This window comes from Bombyx mandarina, chromosome 01 (genome assembly GCF_030267445.1).
Source record: "Bombyx mandarina strain Sakado chromosome 01, ASM3026744v2".
NCBI lineage: Eukaryota > Metazoa > Arthropoda > Insecta > Lepidoptera > Bombycidae > Bombyx > Bombyx mandarina.
In genome coordinates, this window is record NC_143208.1 from 11,770,823 (window position 1) to 11,792,199 (window position 21,377).

At 33.6% G+C, this 21,377-nt stretch overlaps 2 protein-coding genes across 3 annotated transcripts in view; one reads left to right on the plus strand and one right to left on the minus strand.

The window, feature by feature from the left end:
- Positions 1–18,229, minus strand: part of LOC114246932 (uncharacterized) — a 33,452-nt gene extending 15,223 nt beyond the window's left edge. The window contains exon 1 of the mRNA XM_089730375.1: positions 18,002–18,229. The gene's annotated coding sequence lies outside the window, so the exon portion shown is untranslated. The remainder of the gene's footprint in view (positions 1–18,001) is intronic.
- On the plus strand, positions 828–20,291 carry LOC114246934 (polypeptide N-acetylgalactosaminyltransferase 35A). 2 transcript variants are annotated; one of them, XM_089730346.1, is made up of 11 exons: positions 828–1,206; positions 3,021–3,299; positions 4,647–4,782; positions 6,438–6,861; positions 7,055–7,295; positions 7,516–7,661; positions 9,596–9,748; positions 10,476–10,693; positions 11,201–11,330; positions 12,135–12,269; positions 13,791–20,291. In XM_089730346.1, exons 1-11 carry the CDS (start codon positions 1,110–1,112, stop codon positions 13,920–13,922), a joined length of 2,091 nt encoding a protein of 696 aa, XP_089586472.1. In that variant the 5' UTR covers positions 828–1,109; the 3' UTR covers positions 13,923–20,291. The 2 variants fall into 2 exon arrangements, with proteins under 2 accessions (XP_089586472.1, XP_089586477.1); XM_089730351.1 differs by having other exon boundaries at positions 829–1,206; positions 3,117–3,299.
- The last annotated feature ends 1,086 nt before the right edge of the window (positions 20,292–21,377 follow it).

The window sequence follows — 21,377 nt, forward strand, 5'->3', positions numbered from 1 at the left end:
CCTCAAAACGAGTTTTTATTTTTATTACATTTTTTATAATAGTGGCGTCAATTTCAATATATTTTTTGGATATCCAATACATTTAAGAATTTGAATCAGTACATTTTTATAGTAATATTTGATGTCCATCTTGGGCCTAGCACACTATGGAGAGTGGGCAATCCCCTTTATTATACTGGTAGTGCTGACAACTAACAAATGACGACTACGTCCGTTTTTATGCAATATTAAGTTTCGATCTTTAAATATTTTTTTTTTTAATTATAAACCACAAAATATTTGATGTTATAATTGTGTGACTTACCTTTATTATTTTCACATTGCTATTCAAGTAACATAGATTTTTATTAATTAATTTAATAATTACACAGTAAAAAGGCACTTGTTAACAAAACGCTAGTAAATACGGCCATTGCCAGCTGACCGACATAACCGGTGCATGCGCACCGTATAGGCGTGAGGCGATGGTTTGCTTAATAGATATAAAATAATTAATAATTGAGAATTTAATTGTTTTTATGATCGAACAATCACCAATAGTCGTCGAACAAACGATAATTGATCAAAATTAATTAATCTGAGCGATAAAAATAAAGATATCTAGTAAAGGAGGCCAACTTAACGGTGATCATTTGTTTAATTAATTATAAATAAATAAAAGACGAACAAACAATTTTGACATGCGAACATTAACGAACAAATAATTAAAAATGAAAAAAATCTGAAAATCAAAAAAGAGAGGCTAAATTCACTGAGCCGTCAGACTTACGTGGTAACTATTAAAATAATCTGTGGTCAGACCACAGATGGCATTCATAGACTTCATTTTAGAATGACATTGGCTCACAATTCTTACTTCTTAGTTCTAGTTGGAATTTAAGACGTTGAGTTGCAACTTTATGAATAAATAATTTTGTATTGTATTTAATATATCGTTAGAAAATAAATAAAAATAATAATATTTAATTTTAAACTCGTGACAAAACTCGTTATATAAATAGAGACCGAATCTATTTTGTTTTGTAAACAAAAATAAAACAAAAGTGTCAGACGATGAACTTCGGCTAGGTTTATTAATTGGTACTTTAAAAATAACTAAAAAATAAAACATGGGTAAAATAAATAATTCGTTTTTTTGGGGAATAATTTTCGCGTCGGCAACGTGGAGTATTTCGCTTTACTTATATTGGTTACTTAATATGAGCGGTTAGTATTTACTCAAGTGGAATTATGTGTTCTGAAAGTAAATAACCATTAATATAGTGTAAACTAACAAAGTACATAATATTAAAAATATTTGACCAGAAATACATTTGAAATACTTATATAATCATCTAGAGTTTAGCAAATACTTATCTCACATGTTTAATTAATATGCAAATAACAAGTTTTATTGTATAATTTTGTTTCTAAAAATAGTGGTAAAATTATTAGAGAAACATCTAAATTGCTAACTTAATTTTAAATTAATTTCTATGCTATTTCATTAATCTTAGTAAATTAGAAAAACAGAAATTAGAAATACTTAATTTTATATCATTTTACTTTAAAAAGTTTTTAACATTTCATTTTCAATAGCACCAAACTAAATGTGGTCTAAAGCTCATTTACGATACCAAGCGTTTTGCATTTAATCCCAAGCTAGGAATTTCTTATGTACTATGTGTCTAAATTTAAATTGAATGAATGCCAAAATATTTCAAACAACATATTAACTGGCTGAGAACTGTGCACAGACCACACAATATATGGTTTCTTTTATCACTAAACCAGTAAATTAACAAGGAAATAAAAACTACATGCATTCATAAGCAGTTGCGATATAGCTACATCTATGACATAATTCAGTACTTTGGTTTTTACAAAGATAAAAGACTGCTCTATCCATTAAATGATTCATTGTGACATTCATAAGTGCAGTTCAAATCTGCCTTACCCTAGTAATAGTAGTAAAGCCATTGAATAAGTACAGCAAGTTTGGTTTTATAATATGATGTTATTCCTTGACTATGGAAGACATTAATGAGCATGTTAGATTATTTATTTATTTGGAGTAATTGGCACCAATCTCAACTTCTAAAGTCTGACTGAAAATCTGTTTACTTTTTTAAATTTTTTTTATTGCTTATATGGGTGGACGAACTCACAACTCACCTGGTGTTAAGTGGTTACTTGAGCCTATAGACATCTACAACGTAAATGCACCACCCACCTTGAGATATCAGTTCTAAGGTCTCAGTATAGTTACGATGGCTGCCCCACCCTTCAAACCGAAACGCATTACTGCTTCACGGCAGAAATAGGCAGAGCGGTAGTACCTACCCGTGCGGACTCACAAAAGCTCCTACCACCAGTAATTACGCAAATTATAATTTTGCGGGTTTGATTTTTATTACACGATGTTATTCCTTCACCGTGGAAGTCATTCGTGAACATTTGTTAAGTACGTATTCCATTAGAAAAATTGGTACCCGCCCGCGGGATTCGAACACCGGTGCATCGCTAGATATGAATGCACCGGACGCCCTATCCTTTGAGCCACGACGACTTCAAAATTACTATAGTGATTCCATGACTACTTACCATAATAGTGATTCCATAAATTTCTCTAAAATTAGTCATGTAATTTGTACTCAAAATCACATTTTATTTACAATTACAGTTCTGAATTTATTCTTGGGATTCGGCAAGGCCTCATTTTTTGGGTTTTTTTGTTCAATTTATGAGTTATTGTTTAAAATAATCAATAGCTACATATTTTAGAAGTTACAAATAAAAAACTACAAGAAGAAGAACTTCTGATATTGGGAAATTAACTAACAATTATTTTTAAGATCTTTTCCAACAAAACCTACTAGTCGCACTTTACATATGTATGTATTTACTTTGTATTTGATTCGCCTGCTGTGCAATCAGATATGCCCAAAACCATCTTTGGAAAAATTATATTATCATCAATTAACACTTTTCTTAAGTTCTAACAAAAGAAAAATTATCCTTAAATGATACAAAATTTTTAGGTAATCAGATAGTAAACAAAGCAACAAAAATCCACTATCGACCACTTAACTGGGATATCAAAGATCGTATAAAGAACAATGATAAATCTATTGCAGCATTGGAAGGGAAGGATTTACTCAGTGACCAACCAAGAGATGTGGAGGAAACATTGTCAAAGACAATGTGGAAATATCAAGATTATAAGAGACAATCAGAGTACCGAAGAAAAGTGATGCTAAAAGAAAAATTTGCTAAACAGCAAGCTATTAAAATGTCAAAAAAGACTGAAAATGATTTAGGTAACTACATGATTAATATTGCTATTTTGGTTTTATAAGTATTGCAGTGCAATAAACTATTTTTGTTATTAAAAGGATGAAGGGATATTTCTCATATCCCATCTGATCTACAAAATAAATAAGGAGAGCAAAATCATATGTGAATTTCAAACTAGAGTTCCTAGATTGTCTTATAATGTTGTTTACCATAAAGTGTTTTCATAAAAGTCTATAAACTTAGAGCAGTCTGTTATCATAGCTAGTATTGATTGAATTGGAATACATACTTAGTTGTACTTTATTCGCTTAGCCACTGACATCTATGCAGTTGACCCACTTTTACACTATATTAAAATTAACATATTAATGACCACTACCCTGATAAGGCCTATTTTAATGTATATTATTATAAAATGAAGATAATAATATTTATTGCATTATTTTACAGTCTTGCACTTTCAATACAAATGATAACAGATGATGTTTATGAACACAATTAACATACTTAAGTCAGTAATATATTATTTTAGTTCTATTATGAAACTGATACTCAACAAACTACAATAAATCCACCTTTAAGGGTCCCAAGAAACAGGTCTTATCCTACAAATATGTTAGGCAAATTTAAATGTCTTCAACAAAGACACTAGCTTCAGCCGAGAATCAAGCCAAGAGCCTGTAGTAATCTCACTAACCATAATACAAATGAGACATTCGAATATTCTCAAACATTAATAAAAAAATTTTGGGATATCTTCTTTATAAATGAGTTGACTATTATCAAAGCCGGCAATGTGACTTTTGGACAATTATTGGTAAATCAGAAAAACGAATTATTGACTTTGTATTCCATTGGCAGTCACAAAACTCTTCTGATCGACATCTTAGATAAATAACAGGTTAAGTATTAACCTTTATTTAATGCAGGTTTTTGAACCATATTCTTTGAAGGAGACGATTATATTCAAATCAATCTGTATTGACATATCAATAACATTTTTTTGTCCAAATGCACAGATTGGCACCTTAGATAATAGACGACTCAAATAATTTAGTGAGCTTCAATGCACTCGAAAGTCCCTGAATTTTAGAATTTTCTTAGGTCAGTATTTTGTATGTTTTATCATTCGATCTTCACACCAAAATATTTTATTTAATTAAAAATAATAATTTTGTTCACAATAAAGTGTCTTGATGTTGTATCTAATAACAAAATTATTAATTGTTTGTAATTTTCAAAATCTGAATTATAAGAATCATGGCTATGTACCCAGAGATCTTGTTGAAATAACCTAATAATTAGGTTTTTAGGTTTTATGTAGCAATGTATATCGATTAGTGAAAATACACTTTTTCAAAAACTTTCAGAAGAACAATTTGGCTTGATAAGAAATTCAGAAGATTTAAGAATCCGAGACAAAGGTTATAATCTTCATGCTTTCAATACACTTATATCTCAAAGAATCGGAGACCATAGGGACTTACCAGATACCAGGAATAAACTGTAAGTACTACTACTGTACTACTAAATATTTGTGAATGTTGATGCCTGTATGTACCTAGTCAGGTCATAAATTCTGTCACATGTTTAATGTAAAATAATTGAAACAAGTTTATTCATTATGTAACCACTCATATACCAAAATGAACTTAACAAAACATAGATTCTTATGACACTAAAGTTTATTCAAAATGACCTTCGTGATTTTGAATACAGGCCTTCAATCTGCGCGGCCAGTCGTCTATCGCAGCACGAACGAGGTCCATGTCAATATCGGCGTCTGCCTTAATCAAGGATGTCTTGAGTGACTCCAAATTGGGATGAGGCTTTGAGCACGCCTTTTCCTCCAAGTGTTGCCATATCTTGTAATCTAACGGATTCAAATCTGGACTGGAGGAGGGCCAGTCTTCGTGCCGGATGAAGTCGATTTCACGCGCCACCAGCCAGTCTTGTGTGCTCTTCGCTCTATGAGCTGGCGCCGAATCTTGTTGGAATACCCAGTGCCTGTTATTGAACATGGTATGAGAAACAGGTTCCACAAGGTTCGTCAGGACTGTATTTTGATACACAACTGCATTCGTTTTTACACCTTTCTCACAAAAATGTACCTCTGTTAAGCCCCAATAAGAAACTCCCAACCATACCATGAGCGAGGATGGAAAATGACCTCGTTGGACACGCGGAATACGGTTGCTCGCTTCTTCACTACTGTGTGCGTACACCTTATCATTTTATTTGTTGTAGCTCTCTTCTACGGTAAAAATTTTTTCATCCGAAAAAAGAATTTCCCGATATTTTTTTCCCGCGTACCGCTTCAACAAAGCGCGGCATCTCTTTAGTCTCAGGTCCATTAGACGAGCATTCAAACGATGTCCTGTTTTTCTTCGATATGCCCGAAGCCCTAAGTCTTCATTTAACACCCTTTTCACCGTGGTTCTGCTTAACCCCATCTGAAGGGCCAACAGTTTCTGCTTACGTTTGGGATTTCTTTGAATTCGCGCCTTCACAGCTTTTATCACTGCTGGAGTCCTAACAGACCGAGGGCGACCACTTCTTGACCTGTCATCTACACTAGAGTCTTCATTGTATCGTTTGATGGTACGATAAACGAATCTTTTGGTTATATTATTCAAATTTTTCAGTATGTTAAAAATTTGAATTGGCGCGTAACCGCAACGATGCAACGCAATAACTGCAACACGGTCTTCTTTAAGCGTCCACTCCATATTTAAAAATTAGTAAAAATTCTAAAAGTATACATTTTTATTTTCATGAACAATTAGAAATTCGAATTCAATAAACTTTTTTGTGGCCAGCATTCTAAAAGAAAAGTTTTTACTGTGTGACAATAATTATGACCTGACTAGGTATATGAGCTTCATCAAAGCTTAGGAGTTATACAGTAGATATTTCTTATATTTCCAAATAAATAAATTTTGACCAAATAAATTCACAAAAGATGTTAGTAATTTTCGCTTCCTGTACCAAGTAGTTTTAGCTTTTAAAAAATAAGGGGGAGAAAATATTATAATAATATGTGATAGGTTAAAAATCTTTAAAGTATGAGCACTGGTGGTAAAATTTATATGTCACTTACTGCACGTGTAGAAGTATTTTATATTGGTTTGGGAATTACAACATAAAACCACGATTTTCAGGTGTCAATCGCAACAATACTTCGATGAATTACCCCGGGCGTCAATTATAATCTGTTTCTACAATGAACATTTCGAAACATTGATGCGATCAGTACATTCTATCATGGATAGAACGGATCAGAAGCACATAAAAGAAATTATACTTGTTGATGATTACAGCGACTTAGATAATTTGCATCATGATGTACAGGAGGCGGTAGATAAATTGAATAATGTTATAAAGAAAGAGGAAGAGATGATCGAAACTAATAATATTGATATGGAAAATGTTGTAGATTACATAAACGATGACAATTATGATAAGAAAAGCACTGAAAATAGTGAGGTCAAGAATAATGTTTTTAATATAAGACTTTTAAAAACGAGTAAGAGAGAAGGACTTATTCGGGCAAGACTCTATGGTGCCGACAACAGTGTGGGTGATGTATGTATTTAGTCTTTTCTAGGCTTTCTATTTAGGCTTTCACGACTTTTATGATGATTACGAATAATTTTATTACATGGCTTTTGCACTGTAATAATACTGTGAATGTTCATATGAACAGGCTACAGATAAAATATAGGTATATTAAAGAAAAAAAAATAAGTGATCGATATAAAATAAAATCATTTTTCAGGTCTTAGTATTTTTAGATTCACATATCGAAGTGAATGTGGGCTGGTTGCCGCCGCTTCTGAAGCGTTTGTCCCAAGGTGTGGACGGAGTGAAAGTGCGATACTCGTCTCGTGCCGTGACGCCTGTCATTGACGTGATAAACGCTGACACTTTTGAGTACTCGCCCAGTCCACTTGTGAGAGGTGGATTTAATTGGGGACTGCATTTTAAATGGGACAATCTGCCAAAAGGAACGCTCATAAGTCAGTTGTTTTTTTTTTAAATCATGCCTTTACAAATAAATTCATGTTATGATCATACCTACATGTAAAACAGCGGGGGGGTGGTGGTAAAGAAAACATTGTGTCTGATCTGTTTCATCAAGTAAATGACAGTAAAATAATTTTAAAAGTAGTTTTGGATTTAATAAATGCGAAGTAGGTAACTGTTTCAGTAGATTTATATTAAAACAATAATTTTCAGACGATGAAGATTTCATGAAACCCTTGAAATCTCCGACAATGGCTGGTGGCCTCTTCGCTATATACCGAGAGTATTTTAATGCGATTGGAAAATACGATCCTGGCATGAATGTATGGGGTGGTGAAAATTTAGAAATATCTTTTAGAGTGAGTTGCTTAAATTTGTTGTTATTATAATCGGTAAGAATTGTGTCGATTGCTACATTATCTAAGATAATCTATTGACCAACTGGATTGCCTAACAAATAATAGGAGTACTAAAATAAAATTGCCTATATTAGTAAAAGAATAACGTGAAATTGTTCTTGAGAGAAGGTACATAGTTACGATCAGAATCCACTCCACGAACATGAGGGAAGTTTGTATTTTATTAGAAAAATAGGCATTTGAACATAGACAAAGCTGCATCACTCGATACGAGTACAGTACCCGACGATAAATATTGCACATCGGTCTTTAGAGAAAGACAATCGGCTAAATTCGGATTATTATAGTGTTATCTCTGTCGCACGAAACATTAATAATCCGCACACTACCGGACTTTTTTATTTATTGCTTAAGTGTGTGGACGAGCTCACAGTCCACCAGTGTTAAGTGGTTACTGGAGCCCATAGACATCTACAACGTAAATGCGCCACCCACCTTGAGATATAAGTTCTAAGGTCTCAGTACAGTTACAACGGCTGCCCCTCCCTTCAAACCGAGACGCATTACTGCTTCACGGCAGAAATAAGCAAGGTGGTGGTACCTGCCCCCGTGGACTTACAAGAGATTCTACCACCAGTAAAAATTTGAACAACGATTAACAAACGTCACATAGGCAGCGTGAGACAGAGATAACGATATACAAGGCGAAATTAGTGGGTCGTCTTTCCATGGTCGACACGCAATATTTCTAGTCGGGTACTGTAAATCAAGCTTCTTGTCATTTAGACAACGTCTTTGAAGCTCATCCTCTTCCAACTATTAAATATTATGTAACAAAAAAAATGTTAAGTTCATTCGCCTCTCTAATCCGATTCACTGCTCCAAGTATTATTAACATTTCAAAGACATATACAGGGTGGCCCATAAGTCCTTTGAAAAGTAAAATTTGAATAAAACGAACAGGGCGCGCGTGAGCGGTGCAGGGGAAGCGTGGGGAGTAACTTCGGTTTCTGGGAATTTAGTCGCGATGGAGCGTTTTACTGGAGCGGACCGTGCGTTTTGTGTGCGCGAGTTTTATAAAAACGACAATTCGGCAACCGTTGCGCGGCGTAAATTTCGAGAACACAAAGGTTTACACAACTTTGACGACACTCCAACTCTTCAAACGATTAAGAACTGGGTTGCTAAGTTCGAGGAGACCGGTTCGACGTTAGATAAACCGCGGTTGGGTCGCCCAAGGACGTCACGTACGGAACAAAACATAGACACAGTGACACAGTCTATTCGCGAAAATCCGACACAGTCAACTCGTAAGCGATATGTGGCTATGATCGAAGAGTTTTTCATACCAGAATTGCAAAACTTGGCTTTAATGCCAGGACGTGGTTTCAACAGGATGAGGCCACTTCTCACACCTCTAACACTGCTATGCCCGTTATCCGTCAACTTTTTCCTGGCAAAGTTATCTCTAAGAGAGGAGACATTTCCTGGCCTCCACGTAGTCCAGATCTGACCCCGATGGATTTTTTTTTGTGGGGCTACCTTAAGGCTAAAGTATACGACACAAACCCGCGGTCAATTGAGGCCCTAAAAGAAAACATCCGCAGAGAAATGACAAGCATTTCAGCAGTGACGTGCCGCGCAGTCATCGACAATTTTAGACGTCGTTTGCAAGAGTGCCGTGATCGCAACGGATTACATTTAGGAGATGTTATTTTCAAAAAATAATTCCCGTTTTTTAAGCTTTTTATGTAAATAAAAATTTAATTCATAATGTAATTAGTTTTATTTTAATAATTTTTTTTCATATCAAAGGACTTATGGGCCACCCTGTACAAGGCTGGTCATATGTTCAAATATTGGCAAACGACCTGAAGTTGGATCAAAAGTTGGACCAAAAGTTCTATTAATTCTAGAAGAAAATAATGTTTTAGATATGGATGTGTGGTGGTTCGTTAGAGCTGATCCCTTGCAGTCGAGTCGGGCACGTGTTTCGTAAGAGGCGACCGTACGGTGTAGGCGAGAAGCAGGACTACATGCTTCAGAACTCTATGAGGATGGCTCGAGTGTGGATGGATGATTATGTGGTGAATATTATTATTATTATTAATATTATAGAAACTTGCTTCGTATTTTTTTTTGCGAATTGGAATATATTTAAAAATGGAATATCCATTTATTTTGTTGCTTTAAAGTTCTGAAAGAGTTTAAGGTTCATTAGAAGATTAGTTTCTTTTGATAAAGGCCCATTAGATGATCAGAATTTTAGTTGCATTTTACAGAATTACTAGCTGTACTCGTCCGCTTCGCATTTAAAATTAATAAATAATAAATAAATTAATAATTAATAAATTAATAAAATAAAAAAAATAAAAAAAAATATATTAGTATAGATTGTATTACCATCGGTCATCAATAAGTGTGCGGATTTACGATCTAATGATTTTGATTGAAAATTAATTTCAACAAGTATATTAACATTCTCACTGAGATTCACTAGCTCTGCTATAATTCGTTCTAGGGAATTCTTCCTTGTGGTTTTGAATTTTTAATTCAAGTAACTTCTCTGTAAACGTTAATAGCCGCTCATTTTTTAGAAGTTTTTGTCTATATCTGTGTGCTTAGTGCGAATTTTTTAACGTTTTCGATAGCGTAAAAGTTATCTCTTAATTGTATGGAATGGGATCATTTGCGTACTTTTGCCGCTAGGGGCGCTGTTCCAATTGCATACAAAAATTGGCTTAACTTTCACGCTATCGAGAACGTTAAGAAACTCGCACTAAGCGCACTGAACCAAATTAAATGTTTGTTCAGAAAAAGGTGATAGAAGTGAATCCGTCGGCGGCTCACGTGGAAATCGGCGATATATCAGAACGGAAAGCGTTGCGCGAACGTTTGCAGTGCAAAACGTTTAAGTGGTACTTGGACAATGTTTACCCGGAACTGGAGACGGGCGAAAACACCCAGGCCAAGAAGAGGATGGCGGCTCTGAACGACGCCGAGAAGAATAAGTTTCAGCCGTGGCATTCGAGGTACCTAACCAACTAGACCAGGGCTGTCCTAACTACATACATTTGCGGGCTAATTAAATTTACTACAAAAGGGCTACAGCAAAAAATATTAAAAAAAAAAAATTGTAAAACATAGCTTCACTTTTAAATGATGTCATGGGAATGGAATGTTACAAGAATAAAGATAAATTATACCAAATATTGATTATATGTTCCGACAAACAATTCTATTGCCCAAACTAATAAATAGTTTAACTGGTGGTAGGACCTCTTGAGAGCACCGCACAGGTACTCTGCCTATTCCTGCCGTGAAGCAGTAATGCGTTTCGGCTTGAAGGGTGGGGTAGCCGTTGTAACTATACTTGAGACCTTAGAACTTACCTTAGAACACTAAAACACTAGGTGGGTTGTGAGCTCGTCCATCCACCTAAGCAATAAAAAAAAGTTTAACTAATAAATAATCCAAAACTATTTTTTCCATAGATATATAGCCACGATCGCTTTTAATGAATGCAATATTTATTTCAGGAAACGTAATTACACAGATTCATATCAGATACGATTGAAAAACACGTCTCTTTGCATGCAAAGTGCTAAGGACATCAAAACGAAAGGCAGTGGCTTAGTGCTCGCTAACTGCATAAGAACTCTTAATCAGGTATGTCATAGTTAATCTTAATTTCATTGTATATAATAATTTACATATAATAATATAAATACTAATAATACATAATAATTAATTTTATAAAATTTCTATATGTGTCATCACTGAATAGTCGCTTTGTGGGCTGATGTCGTCCTCATTAATACTAATAAGACCAAGCAATTAACGAACCAATGAAGAATTAATTTAAAAAGAACATTTGAATTGAAAAGATCATTTTAAATTCATTCTAATAAATAAGTGCCTAAAATTTTCAATGTGGTTGCAATGTGATTCTCTGTCCCTTTCCCACAAAGCGTGCTCAATCATGTAAACGTACGAAGCTGATACGAACATTATTTTAACAATTTAAATTAATAACATTTTTAATCGTATATACATTTTAAACAGTCATCATCATCATCATTCTTTCCTATTACCCTCTGCTGGGGTGTAGGGCTCGAATCAAATTTTTCCATTTCTATCGGTTTTAAACAGTGCGTTTTCTTTATTGCTGAATAAATGTGGTTCTATAGAAATGTTCTTTAACGTTGCTGTCAAACCAAAATCTGTTATGTGCAATAACTATTTTGAATTAACGAGTAAAAACATTTTCGTATAAAATTTTATATGAAAATGAATTTTTAAGAACTATATCAAGTGAAAGATATAGATGAATATTAACACATAACAGTTTTTTTGTTTATACGGTAGATAGGGCTGTGAACTACTTATACGAAAATATCAAAAAGTAAAAATCTCAAAAAGTGCACATATCAGATTTTGGTTTGCAACGACGATATATGGTTTGTTCTATAGATGTGGTTCGAAACTGATCGTAGCGAGCTGGTGCTCGGCCGGACATTATGTCTGGACGCATCGAACAACGTGGCGCCGATACTAGGAAAGTGCCACGAAATGGGTGGAACACAGGAATGGAAACACAAGGGCACTGTGAGTGATAATCATTTATGTGTTAAACAATAGTTTTATGAAGAAAAAAAAACATGCCATAAAAAAAAAAAAATAGTTGACTTGTGAACCCTAGCTGCTGGTAATGCAATTATAACATGACTTTTTGGCGGGAACGCGAGGAGTGAAGTTGTGTGATTTGTTTTATTTTGGCTATTTAGTGTTTCTTCAGGTTTAAATGTGTAATAACGGTGGTTTATTAACTGTTTAATATCTGTGGAAGTGCATAAATGTGGGAAAACGAAACAAAGCCGCTGGGCGTAACTTCTCGAGATCCTCCAAAAAGTCCATTGAAAAAATCTCAATAAATGACCACCATTTTACTGAGATTACATTTCATCCCATATCATCTAATCTCATTTCATTTAATTTCATCCCAGTTGATAAATGTCTCAAATTAATCATCTTCATTTAATTTCACTCCATATTATCATTTTTTATAAAAAAGAAGACTATACAAATTAAAATAAGACATGACTTAAAGGTCTTAGTAACCAGGTCATAAAAACCTTTAAAAAAAAGCAATCATAACATGGAATACTAGCATACAGTATTTTCTTTGGACTTCGATAGTCGTAAATATAATTGAATTATATAATTAGTTTAAATTTTTGTATAACTAATTTACACATTAAGCGGCGAAAGACAACTAAAAAGTTTTTATTTTGAGTGAGTGTCTGCCTACGGTTCGCAGGTTTTCATCACCGAAACCTTTCAGTTATGAAGTCAAAATCCTAATTGTATTGCTTAAATGGCTCTTCCGCCTTTCAAGCAGGAAAGAATGACTTCTTAATATAGTGGTGTTTACCCGTGCACGTTCATGTTACGACGCACTACCTTGTTTTTTCGGTGACTATTCGTCGAAATCGAATGAATAATATATAACACGGGTCAACACCAAATTTAACTTTGGAAAGCATAAAATTTCAATATTTTAGATAGTAATTAAACGAAAAAAAATACATGGCATGAAACAGTTTGCTTTTGAACTTTAATAATTGACCACATAATTATGAAACAAAATGCATCAGAATCGTATTTACACTTTTGTGACACTTTAAGTTTTTCTGGGCTTGTACAAAACACCTGATCGTTGTTTATGACCCGAGCGCCATCTGGTGGTCCTGTGTTAAACGTAAACACCCCACTCTCATAGCGCGGTTTTTTTGAAAGTATTAAAATTAATTAAAATTTATAAAAAAATTGAATAATGAGTATTATTACTATAACTCACAAAAGCAAACTTTATACCAAAAAAAGGTATTTTATTTCCGTTTTCGTGAATAATTAACCGGAAAAACTTAGTATAGACGTTAGGACAAAGAACGAAAATTCTGTTGTAGAGTTGTGTAATCTGGAATTTCAAGTAACCAATGCCTTACTTGTAATTAAATCTTTGTCTCATCTCTAGGAATTTCAGGGCAGAATCTAGAGCCACCAGCCAGAGTTAAAAAAAAAACAAATTGTCTTTGACTTCACCACTGACGTTGTTTTTTTTTTCAGGCGAGTTCTCCTATTTATAACACGGCGGCCGGAATGTGTCTTGGCGTGGACAGATCGTACAGAGGGGAAACCGTCTTAATGGTTATCTGCGATGACTATTCCAATAACAAATGGGACATAGTCAGGTCTTAAGTGCTTTTGAGTCGCCTTCTATTCTGCTAAAACAATGAATGATGCATTGCCCGAATATTTTTTCGTGTATATAGATACTACTAAATAATAATTTTTATATTTAATTTTGTTGGAGAGCATGTCTTGCCATCCATTTGAATCGGGTCATGGACGAAATTGCCAAAACGGTGCCAAGAGTATTAATTATTTTCGAACGTAATAATTAGATTCATAATAATAATATAAGGCCATTTTCCACTACGTAACTACTCTCATTAGGCGACTATTGTCCTAAGTGAATGACGGAAAACAACAATTTGTGACACTATGCCTTTTTGCCATTTTCTATCATTAATAGTGCCAGCGGGTTGTGCTTCGGCATAAACAATTTCTAGTTAGGTTGGTATGTATTTTATCCCACTCTATTTGTTCATGCGAAGCCGTAATTAAGTAAGCAACTCCATCGATAATATTTCGAATAAGATTCATGCTTAAATAATGAATTGAAATGATAACTAATAGGCTCTTTACCTAACCAGGACACCGACTATGAGCTATTTCGCAGCTTCTTTACAGATCGATTTTGTTGTTGCTACGAAAGAGGTCTTAGAATAAAATTGTAAATGTTTGTTGAGTAGGGAACAGAAGAAAATATCAGGGTTGACGTAATTCAAATGAAAAATTGCTTAAGACATGAGCAAAACATAATATAATTGTTTTATTTGTACTATAATTAAAGTTTTTAATAATGTAATATGATTAAATTGGATTGGCTTCTTAGACCGCTACCTTAGAAGGACCGTTGAAAACAACCGTATGCAACCGTATCACGTCATTACGGATCCTACTGTTTCATGAACGGTGCTTTTAAGTACCACAACCACCGGTCACCGTCCTCGTCGAACCCGTCAATTGCGATGAAGGGCTCGACGAGCGAATTAACCTATAAACACAGCCCACTGAGTTTCTCGGTGGATCTTCTCAGTGGGTCGCGTTTCCGATCCGGTGGTAGATTCTGTGAAGCACTGGTCTTGCTAGGGTTAGTGTTAGCAACGTCGTCACGTTTCAGCCCCTTGGCTCACCTACTCGCTCTGTAAATCTATTATAACCCCTTGAGGTTATAAGAATAGAATAGGTTTAAAAAAATAAGGAATACCTACCATCTGTAACTGCTCCAAATTTCAATACAATCGGGTGAACGGTTTCGAATGCATAGTGGACAAATTTAAAATGAAATAAAGTTCTCATCCAGCCCCTAATTTACGTCCTTAAGAGTAAAAATGTTAGGGCGAAGCTGAAATAGCTACTCAAGGCTATCAGCATAAGTAGGAAAAAAAAGTAACCGTATTATTTAACAGAATGGATAAGTGTATATTATACTAGACGTTAGTGGAATAAACACGCACGGCCATTGGAAAATAGCTCTAATACATTGAAACGCAAAGTTTAATGTTGTATAATTTCATAATCAAATTTCATTTATTATGATTAATGAAGTTTTAGTATTTGTGCTAGTTACCAACATGATTCCGTTCAAGGTATGGTAAGATTTACCTGTTGTGAAACGTATTTTAAGAGTTGTCCCTAATGACACATGAAGTTTATCGTGGTTAAGTTCTTTTTTTACGTTTTTTTATTCGTCCAAAATATTTTGTATTTTAGCAGTATTTAGTTTGCAATGTGACATTTTTTTTATAGTTTAATGTTTAAGTTTTTTAGTGTACGTTGCCAATGTAGAATGGATTCCTAACAGTAGGCAATAACATAAAGTATTTTTTTCAAACTAATCTTTTTAATTAGTGCTTTTTGTATAAATAGGATTTTAAGTTGTGTGTGTCTATGTTAACAGATATGTTCTTGATTCAGATGAGCTGTTTCGATTGTTTTAAAATAGAGATGGATCGGGTAGCCGTTTAGTGTTGGACACCGGATCGAGTGAATTCAGGTCTTATTGTTTATGGCATAAATCAGTAGTTTCATTGACTCTTTCAATCTGTTGTAAACAGGATCGCAACTCACCGGTAAAAAAGTAGACGAAAGGGGACAGGGCAAAAGGACATGGGGAACTTAAAAAATATTTTCTATATTTGAGTCGTCTATTATCAAAGGTGGCAATCTGTGCATTTGGACAAATTTTTTTTATTGATATGTCAATTCAGATTGATTTGAATATAATCGTCTCCTTCAAAGAATACGGTTCAAAACCTGCATTAAATAAAGGTTAATAGTTAACCTGTTATTTATCTAAGATGTCGTTCCGAAGAGTTTTGTGACTGCCAATGGAATACAAAGTCAATAATTCGTTTTTCTGATTTACCAATCATTGTCCAAAAGTCAGATTGCCGGCTTTGATAATAGTCGACTCATTTAACCATCCTGTTGCAGTGAATAGGAGTAAATTTCAAGGTGGCCTTATCTATAAAGAGAAGCGTTAGTATACTTATCAATGTAGATAAATCCATATTCATTCATCACAATTTGCCCTCTCCCCATTTTCTGGGTAATTCGGCTCGGATGAAATCTTTTATCAATCGAAACAGACGAGGGACAAGGAAACGATTATAGGGCGAGCGAGTCGCGTGTTATAAAAATGATACTCAATCATTTTATTTCTTCAACGAGAAAAAGAAAAACCTTTAATCGTATTTTAAGATATTAAAAGTAAAATAATAATAAAAAAATTTTAGGTAATTTTTTAAATTTTTTGTGTACCTCTGACAATAAGAAGACAATAATAAATCGTTATCAATTTTGTATTAGATAATATTCGTTTTTCTGTCTCAATGTTTTAGGCAGCTATTAAATTTCCAATATCTAACGAAGCACAAACCACTTCAGCGCTAGATGGGTCGTGCGTTCCTATTCGAATTAATAAGATAATAGATCTACTATATAGTTAGTATCATAGAAATACTACTAATTATTTAACGTTCGATACATGTCTTGTGCAACTACCAGCTAATTGATTTTGTATATCTGTGTTAGATTGTAAGAATTTACGAAGAAGTATTTTCTTTCGGAATTGTTTTTTTTTATCTTAAAGATATTATAAGTTGTTAAGTGCAATTACTCTGATATACAACGTAAATATTATCGTCGACGTTGATATGAAGAAACCCACGTACAGATAACGTAAAACTAACAGATGTGTTTACACATTTGTTGACGTAATACCTATTTACTTATTTTGATGTATATTTTATTATACTTGTTCGAGAAACACGCAGAAACTTCAAGTAAAAACGTCAAAACCTCGTATGTCTCGCCATGGTGATGGGAGTTCTAATATATAATCATATTTTACAATAGGCGGTGTGTTCGCTCAGTACATTAGTAATATTAATATCGAATTTAATTGAAGACAAGTCGAGTAACTTTCTAAGTGTTTATAACTTTCAGTGCGACTTTTTTAAATCTCTAGAAATTTTCACGCCGCTAGTATTATAATTTTATTTTAATTGAATAATCGGCATATAAAAGTGGTGGATATAAAATTAGGAATAAAGTTTAACTTATTCTAAATCCAAACCATTTTGATACCATTCACCGCCGGTCTACTTATAGGAATGGCGTTAAACATCTTCGAACGTTCTGGAAGAGCATCAATTTCTCCATATTCCATAGTGTATTTTCTTAACACAAAATTCATAAAAATATTTTGTTGCTACTAAAAGACAACGCTTGTTTTGCCCATCTTTTTTCAATAGTTGAGTGAAATCAGAGAAATAAGTAATTTCTAAAACGAATTAAAAACGAGTGATTAGGTTTTTCTAATTATATGTCCACCGTTATACGCACACGGCCTTTCGCGACTATGCCACACCGAATGCACTTTAAATATTTTAGGCGGAAATTTTACAGAATTAAGACTTCGTTTTTAAATAACGTAGGTACCCTTTCAACCGTATTGTTCGAAAAGTATTAATGATCATAACAAAGTTTTTTATTTCAATCAGCATCATAAATGAGAATATTTATTTTTTAACTTCATACACTAATGTCTGTTGTTGTCTGTGTTGAATCTGAAAATACCTTGCGTTAATTTTGTCTAGTATAATCCTCAATATAATTCTTTTTTTTTTTTAATTATTAGTACTCACGTGTTTAAAAATGTCTGTCGCGTTATTATAATACCGTGCGTGTCACGTCACCATTTTGGATCATGCGTCGGATCATCTTCAATAAAACATCTCAAAAACACCGGGTACTAATATTATCACGTCGACGACTACATATTGCAAACTCTTAAACCATTACTAAATAAAAATAAAATAATCGAGTGACATTGCTGCTTCAGTATAATTCGTACAAAACTCGTGTTACTATTGGTAACTTGTGTTGTGTTTATGTTAGTGTATAACTATTTTAAACGTCGCTTTGTAACTACAATTAAACCGTCCTTTATTTGTATCTCGTTTTAATTCTTATATATTGTGTATAAGTCATCGATATATTACCATAATATATCGATGGTATAAGTTGTAGATTATACACGCGAATCGTATTGAAGCGAACTAAAGAAGAATTGCGAATAGATTTGCTGTAAATACTTTGGTAGTTAAGCAATTTCGAGAATATTCTAAACTCTATCGAGGTTAGTTTGGGTCGTGGTGGCCGTCAACATCTTCGTTAAGTATATTTGATATTGTCTGGATGTATTGAAAGTTTATTTGTTTATTGTATTTTTAAGCTATTGCATAGCTTCTATCGCGAGCCTTGAGCGCGGCGACTGAATCAAGAAATTCCGTAACGAAAATAACCTGACACCCACCCACTACGCCTACTATGTAGCTCGCGTTCAACACATTCACACATTGCGCTTGTGTAGTGTTTGTGAATAAGCACGCGGCGTGACGTCGCTCTGCCGCATGCACATAATGAAAAGTCTGCCCTTCTCTCCCTCGCACGGTCTAGGTTATGAGTGTGAAGGGGACAGTTAATGTTTTGCTTTTGTTAATGTTTATAAATATAGCGTGGTCTTATTGTTGTTTTAATATTTAATTATTATTGTCGATTTATAATTGCATAAGTTGATAAAAAATGCTATGCAATAGCTTTACCGCGGCAGTCTCCGAGTGCCACACGTGTTTTTTTTAATGGTGCCTTAGCACGTTGTCTTTGTATACTGTAATCGCACGTCCGAACTCTGAATGCGGCCTTCAGTAAAAACCTTTTTTCATTAGACGATCACGTTCTTTCAGCGGTAGTCGTTCATGGGCACAGTTATATATATATATATATATAGTTAAAAATACGGTGTCAGAGCTTGCATCGAACCACGACACAATCGCACGACTTCAAGTATACCGGACGTCTTACCTATGAGACGTCTATGTTTTTTTAACATTTTCATGATTTACAACGTGTTCTGTATTCTGAATATTTTTACTAATGTATTTCTTTTTTGGGTGGTGGTATTATTATTATTCTTTTGTATTAATGTTTTTACTCAGTATTGGAATCAGATCTTAATTATAGCGTTAGTTGATATTGAACAAAAAATCCTCGACGTACCGTTAGAAGAAGCATAAAGTCGGATAAATGTGATTAAAATTTTTCATAGATGCGATCATTTCAAGGATAGAGTTTTTAAATAATCAATGCAAGCATTCATGAAGAGATTGTAAATAAAAGGCAATAAATTATGATTGTAGACAATAATACGTATAACGTCTTCATCTTTCATCACGAGATCTCGTCTGTAATATTCAAATCTGAGTATTACATCAGTCAGCGAGAATTACAGTGCGTTACTTATAATGAAACAATTTGTAAAATCCACAAACTTGGATTCTATCTAAGACAGCACAGGCCGAATGCTTCCGATGTGGGACCGCTTTAAAAGAGGTTTTCTCAAAAACTTATCCGACTTTACATTTCCTTCTAATTTTTTTATCAATTTAATTATTTTTATTGATTTTTATTTTAAGTTTACAACCATAGGAAAAACCGTGTTGAATTTAAACAATTCTATAAATTTAGGCTTTATAAAATGTTACGTAACACACGGATATTAATTACATCACAGGGAATTTTGTTTGTTTTAAATTTTGATAATATGTTTGTACAAACAATAATAGGCAATCGGACATAAAAATTAAACAATACAATGACTAAGGTTAGTGTATCTTAATATAATAAAAACCGTCTTTCAATAACCATTTTTAAGAAATGTTGTATTTAATTAAAATGGTATGTTTAATGTATTTAATTAAAATTACGAAGAAAACGTTTGTCTGACAATATATTTTATATTACTGTCCGTTTGCCTGTTGTAATGTTAATAATGGTCTCCGATTATATGCGTTTTAATTGATATTACACAATATTTTATACAATATTTTTACGACTGAAAATAAGTATCTAATAAAAAGTATTGAATTTCAATAATTCTAATTTTATTTATCACGTTCTTTATATCACGTATAAATAATGATTGCTTATGGTGATCTCAAGAGCAATCGCTCTGATTTAGGGGCTCTTTAATCTCAATCAACTTCTGTACGTTTCGCAATTAAGTTATTTTTGTATTGGATAGTAATGATAGAAAAATATTCTTAATTTAGTGTGACTGGATTGAAATGTTTCTGGCGAGTCAGAAGGTTGTCCAATCTGTAGCGGTACTTTATCTACATTTTATTTTGCAATTGGTTCAGTTGTTTTGTCAGTAAATGTCACCAACGGGTCAATCTCCGTAGTGAAGCAGTTGTCCGTCTCGATTTGGAACGTGAAATCGAAAATAAGTTTGAGGTTGTGCGGTGGAATTCACGTTATAGTCAACGCCTAATATGATTTTAAGAAGTCTTGCTTAATATATTTACTAAGAACGGAACTGGGAACAGACAGTTGCTGTTGCTCTTCTGAACAGTTGAATACATGTTTAGCGCCAATGAGAAATTTGTTGTAATCATATGAGTACGACAGTAACTACCAATTCAAGAATAAAATATTCTCATACCTGGATCGCAAGCTTTCAGGGACATTTCTTTTAATACACATTAAAGAGTTTGAATTCGGGTTGATGGAATGAATAACGCATAGCGTTCGTTGTATGTTGAAGAATTATTTTGTTTTTATAGTACTAGTAGTGCCATCTCTTCTTCAAAACATGAAACTAAATGCTAGCGACATCTGTTTTTTTTTAAATGAAACTAAATATCAATTCCATCTATTATCGTTTATTTTAACTAATTGCTAGTGTCATCTGTTGTCTTATTACAGAACTAATTGAAGCTTTTTCATCTCTTGGAAAATTAACTGCCCTTTTGATCAGGTTTTAGAATCATAGCCTTAATGTGTCATCTCAGCATATGGGACAAAGTATATTATGTGAATCTAAATGTATTATGTTTTGTTATGGTACTAAATTAAAATGGCATCTGTTATGAAAATAATGAGTGAAAGGGACTGAAGGGAGCGGCAAGACTGAAATGTTAATAATTCGTTATAATATAGACAATACTATTTTTCCATTAA

Coding starts and splice junctions, on each gene's coding strand:
- LOC114246934 (XM_089730346.1), top strand. CDS start 1,110: ATGGGTAAAATAAATAATTCGTTTTTTTGGGGAATAATTTTCGCGTCG. Junction 1,207..3,020: donor TTGGTTACTTAATATGAGCG/GTTAGTATTTAC, acceptor CAAAATTTTTAG/GTAATCAGATAGTAAACAAA. Junction 12,270..13,790: donor AATGGAAACACAAGGGCACT/GTGAGTGATAAT, acceptor TTTTTTTTTCAG/GCGAGTTCTCCTATTTATAA.